General features: G+C 53.3%; 1 protein-coding gene across 1 annotated transcript in view; it reads right to left on the bottom strand.

Moving 5' to 3' along the window:
• Positions 1-5,842: 5,842 nt before the first annotated feature.
• SCRN1 (secernin 1) overlaps positions 5,843-10,413 on the bottom strand; it is a 34,566-nt gene continuing 29,995 nt past the window's right edge. Inside the window, exons 6-7 of the mRNA XM_004702752.2 lie at positions 9,801-9,981; positions 5,843-7,281 (exon numbers count right to left, since the gene is read on the bottom strand). Of these exons, the coding sequence (XP_004702809.1) occupies positions 7,123-7,281; positions 9,801-9,981 (340 nt within the window). The 3' untranslated portion in view covers positions 5,843-7,122. The remainder of the gene's footprint in view (positions 7,282-9,800; positions 9,982-10,413) is intronic.

Raw genomic sequence — 10,413 nt, forward strand, 5'->3', positions numbered from 1 at the left:
TCTATCCTGTCCTATTGGGTCGCGATGGGTTGGGATCAATAATCCACTCTCCAGTCTACTCTGTCTGAGGACAAGGCTGCCCACATCCTTAGTTCGTTCTGAGAAAGGCGTCGATGGAGGCTGAGTCTATGTGGACACTCAACATGGATTTAGGGCTTCCGTGGTAAACCGTGGCCTTCTGCAAACCCAGAGCTCAGAATTCAAGCTCCAAAGCATGTGCGCCCAGGGCTCTACTCAGGGCATCTAGCAGAGACATCGAGTTCAGAACTGTTTTCCCTATGCTTACCAAGGACCCCTGGTGGCGTAGCGGTTACATGTTGGGCTGCGATCTGCAAGGGCCAACGTTTGAAACCACCAGCCGCTCTTCAAGAGAAGGTAGGCGCTTTCTACTCCCTAAGTGGTCAGTCTCAGACACTCACAGGGGACCCTGTCCCGTAGGGTCACCAGGAGTCAGCATCGACTCAAAGGCAGTGTGTTTTTGTTCAAAGACAGGGTGCATTCTGCCCCTTCTTCACCAGAACCAGTGCTCCGGCTTACTGACCTCTGACCCGTGGACCGTGACTTCTGCAGAGGGTCCCCAGTCCCATCGTAGGGCTCTGACTGACCAGTGACCTTTACCCCAACCCCTAGGCCTAAGGGCCTTGTGGGCTCCACTCTGCCTAAGAAGGCAGGACAGGGCAGTCGGGCCCAGCAGGTGGTGTTCCGGCTCCGGCTTCAACTTCCTTCAAGGCTGGCCAGAGCAGCCGCCGGTCCCTTCTCCTTCTCACTGTCGTCCTGAACGCTTGCTCTCGGGATAACTTTAGGAGGCCTCTGGATGGCCGCCCAGCAGGGGTTCTTCAGCCCTTTCACCCTCTCTCCCTTTCCCCACAGCTCACTAGCCCTTCTTTCACGAGGCCCCTGCAGGTGCTCCGCGTAGGTGTAGTTACCCGAGGGTGGGGTCACCTATAAGGCCCTTGTTTCTGTCTCTGCAGCAGAGCAATCACCATCTGGTCCTGCCAGAGGGGGAGGTACATTCTTTCCTACTGACTTTGGCCATGGCACCATTTGTGAGCAGGGTGGGGGCAGTGGGGAGGGGAGAGAAGAAGAAGGGACGGGAACGGCAAGCAGTTTCCTGGGACACCAGACACACAGGGACTCGAGTCCAGCGGCTCCTCCCAAGTGCGTATTCCCTTCCCCGCCCCATGGCTGCCTCTCACTGCCCTCGCAGCCTGGGCAAGAGGGAGGGAACAGAGCAGTCGCCACACCCAGCTGGGGCTCTGGCTGATAGAGGTGGCTGGGCTTCCTCACTCACACTCCACACTCTCCCAGAACCACCTCCTCCGCGGTCTTGCTCACCCAGTTCACAGGAGGTTTCAGGGTTCCAGACAGCCGAATCCCCACACATAAAGAGTCTTGGTGGCTTAGTGGTGCAAGGTCAGCAGTTTGAAACCACCATTCCCTCCACAGGAGAAAGATGAGGCTTTCTACTCCCGTAAAGAGGTCTGAGTCATGGAAACCCACAAGAGCAAGCCTCCCCTGTCCTACAGGGTCCCTGTGAGTTGGAATCGACTTGATGGTAGTGAATTTGAGGTGCTGTGTGTGTGTGTGTGTGTGTGTGTGTTCTGCGGCCCCACACAGGACCTCTTCTGACTGTAGCTCCTCCTGCTTCTGATGGCAGCTCCTGAAGCCTTCAGGGCTTGTCGGTGTTGGTGGGCAGCCCATTTGCCCAGTGTAGAAACCTCTGTTCCAGTCACCACTCCTCGGCCCTCAGATGGTCTTGCACACTTAGGGTGCACTGTGCTTTCCCACACTGTGCTGTGCACTGGCGTGTTCAGAGTCCAAGTGGCACAGTGGGTTACACTTTGACCTGCTAACTTCAAGGTCGGCAGGTGGACTCCACTGTCTGCTTTGCTGGAGAGGAGGCTTTCTACTCCTTACAGTGTTTCAGTCTGGGAAACCCACAGGGGCAGTTCTACTCTGTCCTGTAGGGCCCCAAGGAGCAGCGAGTTTTCCCACTCTACTCCTGCCGTGGCTCTCAGGCACTACGTGGGATGCCCACAGCATTCATGAGTCCACAGCTTGCCCATGCTCTCGCGGTACTTGTGCCAGAGCTTCCTACATGGCTGCCTCACCCTGGGGCTGCCCCACCCTGGGGCTGCCCCTGGCAGATGCCTCTCCTTGCTCAGCCATGTCTTCAGTATCCAGGCTGAACTGTTATCTGTCTGGGCACAGGCCAAGAAAGCAAATCAAACTCATTGCCCTTGAGACAATGCTGACTCCTAATGCCCCTGGTAGGGCAGGGTAGAAGTGCCTCTGTGGGTTTCCGAGACTGTAACTCTTAATGGGAGTAGAAAGTCTCATCTTCTAATTTGCCTAGAATGTTGTGAGAAGTCCTGATAGTATAGTGGGCTCTGCATTGAGCTGCTAATCACAAGGTCAGCAGTTCAAACCCACCAGTCTCTCCTTGGGCAAAGCATATGGCTGCTTGCTGAGCTTTCCGAGGGCTCTACTCCATCTGGTCACGAAAGCACAGAGCCGGAGACTGAAGTTCCAGCATGGTGATACAGGGGTTTATTAAGGACTTAGCAGCCAAGGCTGGCTCCTGGGAAGGGGCAGGGTCCCCTTCAGTGCCTGTGCCCCCCACCCCCCAAGGCAAGCAGGGGGTTCTATGACTCTGCAGAACAAGGGTGGCGGGCTTCCAGGAGCCCAGGTCCCCAAGGTCACCCTCGCAAGTGTTACATAAGAGTGACTTAGCAAGTGGAGGTGAGCTAGTGGCCGGCACTTAGTCAGATTTGGCCTCAAAAGGCTTCCGGTTGCATTTTGATTGTCATGGCAGAGATGGGATTGTGGCGGTTTCCAATCACAGGGTGGAAAAGCTGTTTGTTTTCTTAAGGGGCAGCTTCTCCTGCTTACAGGGCTAGCACCAGTGTAGCACGAAGATGCTTTGCGTAAATGACTTCAGCCATCCAAATGAAATAGGCTTCGGCTTCTAGTAGAGTTTCTGCTCCATTCTGAGGTGTGAATTTACCCAGAGAATGATGCAGAATGGAAGAAACTGAAGTGTTCTGCACTGTGAGGGTTGGGATCTGCGTTTCTGGAAGATTCCAGTCAGAACAATACACCTCTTTCCACGCACTGTGTATGTGTGTGTGTATCTGGTGCCCACATTTATCCAGGAAACACAAGACAGACGAGGCCTCTGGACAGTGGCTTCAGCATCTTTTATTGTATGCTTGATGCACAGAGAGACAGTTCCAAGGGCAAGCCGCGGGTGGGAAAGGTGTCCAGTTTGCAGATACAAAAGACTGTTAGGGTGACCTGACCTGTTCCCACTGCAGGAAACAGAAAGATTTTCTTTCTTTTTTTAATTATTCCTTGCCAATAGCATTTCCCAGCAACACACTTACATTCTCGCGACATGACTGCACACAGGTGTGCACCTGTTTCCCACAAGAACTCTCCAAGTGTGGATGTTTGGGATTGCACAGAGAAAACACGTTTAGACACACACACGGGAGGAAGAGGGCTGGGACTCTGGACTGTGTGGAATGCCATGCGGGGGTCACGAGGGTGTGGGGTACAGCACTCTCTCCCACACTGCACAGGCTGGTCAGCCGGCTAGCAGGGCGTCCCACCCTCTTCCCTGTACCACATGCTCCCTCCCAAGGAAGAGCTCCATAGGAGAGCATCCCCATAAACGACAAATGGATCTCACATCAAAAATGTAGTTTGTGGTTTCATAACAGACACACTAGTCCCACCTGGCCTCCCCCAAGGCCAGCCGGTGCTGTACCACACCTGTTCCATCTGTCAGGAAGCAAAGCAATGTGCCTGGTTGATGATTATGTTTTGCAACCTCAAGAATCACCCAATAGGAAAGAATCTTCATAGTGAAGCTCCATTAGGCTTACCACTACTATGGTAGATAGCTAGTAAGACAGACAGACAGACTCCTAATAGTGACACGGTGTCTTAGGCTTGGATTACGACAGAATCACCATCACTCTGATTACACCCTTCGCCTTCACCCACAGTTCCAAAGCACCTCCAGGAAGCTAACACGGCTGCTTCTACTTGTCTAATTCATGTCCTGGTGGCCCCGTCCCTGGCTGGGCCCACAGGAGGCCTATCTACTGGACAAGACGGAACTAGCTCATGTCTGGCTTGGTGGGGAGCATGTATAGGCATCTCCCCCGCCCCCCAAATCCTAACACACAAATGATATGCTATGACGCTATTTACACACGGTGACTTCAACGTTTCTTTATATTTCACCTCGAGCGCTCACTCCCGCCCCCCACCCCCACCCCTGCAGCCTTTTGAAAAGCAGCCTCTGCTCCGTGTAACGAAGAGCATTTTTCAAACGTGAAGTCTGTCCGGGTCACTACAAGTGACATCCCACCACTGACAGCCTGCTGGAGAGCCAAGCGAGCTCAAGCTGCTCTTGAAGTAGCTCAAAGTCACGGGAAGTGAGGGCAGACACATCAGCAGCACTTCAGTTCTCCTTGGTTCCCCCACCCCTCCCACTCCCTCCCACTGCAAGTCCAGTAAGGGGCTCCACCTCTCCCAGTTCCACTTTGACATGGAACGCTGCCCTCTAGTGGCCAGGGACGGAGACCACGTGCTGATGTGGCAGCTGTGGCTTGAGTCCCTTTCCATCCACGGCCGCCCATACGTGAACTGCGCTCCAAAGGGCTTTCAGTGGCTGCTCTTTTATTTTTTTAAGACCACAGGTCTTCCATCTGAGGCACTTCGGAAGGCACTCAAAACTTGCGACCTCTCCACGAGCAACAAGCTCACTAGCCATTTGTACCCTCCAGGATGCCTGCTAATAATGTATCCTTTGCCCTGAAGCCAATTCCGACTCATCAAGGTCCTACAGGGCGGAGGACAACTGCCCCTGTGGGTGTCTGCGGCTGTCTATCTTTGCTCGCAGGAGAGGCTTGTGGGTTCGAACTGCTGACTCTAGTTAGCAGCCCAATTCATAACCGCTGTGCCACCAGGATCCCAGGGACGTACAGCAGTCGTGACAACAGCCTCTGTTAGCATGGTGAGTGCTTCTCCACAGATGTGAAGGCATCTGTCCCCTAACAGAAGCTGCTGTGGCGGTCGTTGGCCTAAGGCTGGCCAGGTCCCCTGTGACCTTGATCTGTCTGGGCCGCTCTGTCATCAACTCTCATCTAATTTCCTTTCATCAAACCCTGAGTCACCTTAGGGGTCTCAGCACGGACGAAATGTTCCCGAGAATAGGTGAGAGTACCACCTTCCTGCGTCATCTTGATTGGAATCACCCCCGAGCATGGCAGCCTCGAGCTGCCCTGTCAGGGACCCAAGTGCCCCGTCACTCTCCCACCAGCTACAGACAGATTCTCCCAGAAGGGCCCCTCTCCCTCGAAAAGCCTCTGACAGTTCTGCATCCATCCGGTACAGAACTCAGCAAGGACAAGCTACCCTCCCACATTGGTGACCAGGAGCTTTGTAAGCCTAAACCTTCCCACCCCACCCCATTTGTCCTTCATGGGATGTCTGCACAGCACTTACGAAACTGCCGAACAGAAAGCTCCTGACCCTTAGCCCCGAGCTCCTAACAGGGAGTTGGGAGAAAGACTGATTCCAGCAGAGCCTCTGGCCTTCAGGGCCCCCCTGCCCCCCTCATGTGTACAATGATAGGCCCAGGCCTTCCGGCTTTATTGACAGCCCTTGAAGCTGAGCAAGTAACTCGAAGACACCTTGGAGGCCATTGATACAACACTTCCACATGCAAATTCTCAAGCACAATGCTGTTGGTTAGGCTCAAAAGGGACAGGTGAGGAGGGGAGGTCATGAAACCCACTCCACCCCACCACCCCCTCACCACCCCCGCTGAATGGGTTAGCACACACCCGGCACCCCCTTCGATTGCAGGAACGGAATGGAGGAGTGTGGTCTTCCATGGAGGTAAGACCTCCCACCACCATCCACCCACTTCAGCTGCCAGCTCCCAAGGCCCGGGAAGAAGGCGCGGCAGGAGCTGGCTCTTTCTCAGACAGCTTTGTGGGTTGGAACGAGTGGGGTTGGCTAGAAATGGATTGCTATCCTGGGGCAACATGCCTCCTTGCCCTCTGCCTGCCCCACCCTGGGCCCACCTGGTCTTCCTTACACCCTTTTCCACACTCTGGTGGGAAATCAACTCCTTCATTCGAACACGATGCTAGAAACAAATCCGTTTAATTAAAGTCCCTCTGCTGAGATAATGCAGCAACTGCTCGGCCCCCAGCTATTTCAATGGGAGCCTACGCAGTCGGAGTTTCTCCTTATTTTTCCCTCATTAGCTAAGAAATGCATTGCTTTGGGCGGTGGAATGATCCCAGAGGGCCACTCAATTCATGCTAGACTAACTGTTGGCAATTCAGCCTGGAATCGTTTCTACGCAGGGCCCCGTGCGCTGTGGCAGGAGAGCAGCTGCGCTTTGGGAGGATCCTTGGGGTGACTCGGAACCACCAGCCTGGCTGCCTCGCTGTAGGTCCACCACACAGAAACACAGGACATGGAAGTCAGGTTCTTCGGGCACAAAGACTGAAGAGGAGCCCCCTCCAACCTCTCTGGATCTACCCCTCAGATGTCCCCCCAGGGGACATCCTGTACCTCGGGTTAAGGGAAATCCGTGAGATCGTGCACACAGAACCCCAGGCCAGCAAAGAAATGCCTTTTGTTAACCTGGGGTGGGCAGGGATGGAGGTGGGGGTGCTGCGAGAGAGAGACTGTGATGGAGAAAAACATAAAACTTGACAAGACTTGGCTCTTTCTGCCAAGTCAGCACTGAGGGGACCGTCTGGTGGCCTCGAGTCCTCTTCCGAAAGGGGTACATGTCCATTGTCACTGGAGCACAGTAACAGCGGCTCAGAGTCCGCACTTGCTCACCCAACCAACCAGCAGGCAAGTGGTGACGGGTTCCACGGCAGAGGAAGGGGGCGGGTGCCATCGCAAAGGAAGGGGCTGTTTCGAGATCCGAGGCAGGGCGAGACTGCTCGGTTCCATCGGGCTTCAGCAAGGGGGAGCACGCCTTCACGTTCTCATTTTACTTGCACGGGAGAGCGGTGTGTCTTACCGGAGCCTTAGTAAGGTGGGACGTTTCAAATAAGGGAGTGGGGAAGACCGCGCGCCTCACTTGAAGAACTTAATCTCCGTGTCCACACAGTCATAGAGAAGGTCTCCCACTTCCTCGGGGTCCAGGGGGCTGGAGCTGCTCAGGATTTCTTCCATGGCTTCCAGGCCTTGCCTCTCTAGTTCCAGCATGGTCTTCCTCAGCGTGCGACCTTGCTCCTGCGGAAGGGCAGAGGCACTTTACAACTCAGCGAAGCAGAGGGCCTGGGAGACCCAGGGGCGGTGGGGGGTGTGGGGGAGGAGAACTGCAATGGCCAAGAAAGCCTCCCCAGGGTCCTGCTGGCTTCCTGCCCACCCACCCCCTCCCATGTGTTTCCCACACCGCTGTCACCGGGATCACTCTAGAATGCCAATGTGGTTATGTCACCGGCCCTGCTCAGAATACCTGAAGAGCTCCCCGCTACAACGCAGTCTGCAGAATGGTCTGCCCACACAAGGCTCGCATTCACCTCTCCTGGTGTCACACGCCCCCCCTCAGCTCCCTTCTCCTCAACCAGAAGTAACTGCATTTCTTCAACTCTTGCTCACCACTGGGCAGACCACACTGCTCTCTGTCGGACCTCTCTCTCCCTCAACGCTCAGTCCATTCACATCCATTCTTGAGGCTTCTTTGGACAACTCTTCCTGACTCCTGACCCCAAGTGGCTAGGGGCCCCTGCTGTGCTTCCATGCTGTGCCCTGCTTTTACTTCTGCCCTGTCCTGCTGGCCGACTTGGCCTTATCCCCGCATAGACCATGGCCTCCTGGGACATGAGAACTAGACTGCTAGATTTCTCCAATGCCTGGGATATAGTAGGCAGCCTCAAATGTTTGCTGAGTGAAAAGATGGATTAACAAATAAGCACGTGCTATGCCTACCTCCCACTCACTCTTTTTCTGAAGCAGTGCGATCTCTTCTTCCACTGGGAACCCTTCATGTACAGTAAATGATAGAGAAGAATGCTCATTTTTCCCACTGAGTCCCAGGAAGGAGGGGCGGCTCTTGTCAACCATCCACCACTTCCTAAGGCTGCCTTGACTCAAACCAATGGTCATGTTGACGTCTCGAAACCCATGTGACTTCCTCCATCTCATCTCTTTGATATTTGAGGTGGACTATCCAAGGGCACGTGGCCTTTTTACTTCTGCCTGCTGGTTGCCAACTAGTCACAGGCCCATCCCCCACAGGCTACTTGAGCTTCCTCACAGCCACCCACAAAATAAGCACGGCCAGGAACTAATCCGGACCATACTGGGGAGACTCAGCACAGTGCAACAGCTGTGTTCAGGGACAAGGGGATTGTTGGGCAAGGAAGATAGGTGTTAAAAAGCAAGGGGAGTGACATATATGTCAACACGATCGCTTCCGTGGAATGCAAAAGCCAGTTCTATGAAAACCAAACCAGACCTTCTTGGGGACATGTTCTGAATTCTTTTTTGCGTGGGCCACCATCCTGAACAGAGGGGAAGTAGCCCACTCCGTTCGCACAGAATGTACGATGCACCTAAAAGGTGTCCCTTTGCTTCAGGGCAAATTGTACCCAGGACAAATTGTTCAACGGGCAAGTGGAGAAATGGATGAGTCTTTGATGATCATTTTCCTTCCTCTTGGCCTCAGGGTTAGCAAAGGCTGTTAGTACAGGTTCAGATTTGATATAAAAGTCTGTGACTGCTATGGATATCTATTTAGTGCTGAGAAACACACACTGGGCGTTTGTCTCATTTGAATTGATGTCTCATGACTTAACTAACCAAAGCTTTGGAAGAAAAGGGCTGCATTTTAAAGAATTACTTTTTGAAAACAACATATTGCCAATAAAACATCTTTTACCCCTAGGATCGTTAAGGTTGTGTGTCTACTTGGCTGGGCCAGTTAAGATGTCATGATTCCTCATGATGAGATCTAACATGATGTAATCATTTCCATGATGAGATTTGCTGTGAGCAGCTGATCAGTGAAAAGAACGTTTCCTCCGATGTGGCCTGATCGTCATATGTAGATGCTGTGGAAAAGCTGGTGGGTTGGGATCTGGTGTCTGGCTCATCTTTCTGGCCTTTGGTTCTTTGACTTGAGCCAGCTGCCTGCTGCACTGCCTGACAATCCTGGGAGCGACCAGAAGCCTTCCGCCTTGCTTGGCAACTCTGGATTCATCCATCTCTGTGGCCAGAGGCTGCAGTCAGACCTGCCAATCTTAGGTTCACTGGTCCCTGTAGCCACATACACATCTGGCCCATGGACTGAGAACTTCCAAGCCTCTACAGTGTGTGAATCGTTCCCTTGAATAAATCTGAGTGTGTGTGTGTGTGCACATACTTGAGCTTCACTGGTTTTACTTCTCTAGAGAACTCAGCCTAAGACAACCCCCAAAAGTATAAATATCATTTCAGAGAGTGAGAGAAAAAAGCTGTCGTCCCTACTAGAACACTACATTTTTATATCTCAGGCAAACAGTGAATAAGAGGCAGATTCTTAGACCACTGTGCTCTAGAATAACACCACAAGCAGTCCCTTGGTTTTGGTTTGGCTTGGTTTCCAGAGAGTGGGGGAATGGATACCAGCACTCCAGGAGGGCTGTCGGGAGCCCAGGTTTCTGGGAGAAATTCAACATGCTAGAAAGACGGATGTACTATGTTACCTGAGAGCCTGCCTTCATCCTGCCTGGCCCAGCCCACCCTCCCCAGGCCATGCCATGCCTCACCTGGTCACTTCCAATGACTGCGCGTGCCCACTCATGGGCCTTGTACAGCTCATGCCGGCGATCCGGTTTCTCCTGGAACCGAGGGTTCTTTTTGGCAGGGTCATCGTCCCCAAAACTGGGAGACTGTGCTTTGGGGACAGGTTTTACATTATCCACAAAGATGAAAGGCTTGAATATGGACCTGCAAAGAAAGGGAAAGGTGTCCAGCCAGACTGAGTCTGGGGGTTGGAGATGGACAAGATGCCCGTTCAGGGAGGGGACATAGGCTGAGTCGGCGTGAGGTGTGGGGAGGTGGGTGGTGTGGCTGTGGGGATCGTTTCATGTGGCTGTTTGCTATTTTAGCAAAAGGGGCTGCGTTTTACAGGCGGCACATTTTTCTCTTTACACTGTAGAGACATCAAAACAGATGTCTGTTGTTTAGGGGAGACCACTGGGAGAGCTCTTCCGGTAAACAAGGTCAGGCAAACAGACATCCAGTGTTCTGGGAACTGATGCAAAAGGCTGTCTCTGTGAGGGGAGCTTCTTTCTCCACGCGGTTCACTACGCCGTGTCCTCCTGGAACGGATGGGGTTGAGACCACCATGTTTGGTTCGAGTGAGGTTGTGCCCTACTA

The sequence above is a fragment of the Echinops telfairi genome, unplaced genomic scaffold (genome assembly GCF_000313985.2).
Source record: "Echinops telfairi isolate 266 unplaced genomic scaffold, ASM31398v2 ScPeMD7_23;HRSCAF=83, whole genome shotgun sequence".
NCBI classification, from domain to species: Eukaryota; Metazoa; Chordata; class Mammalia; order Afrosoricida; family Tenrecidae; genus Echinops; species Echinops telfairi.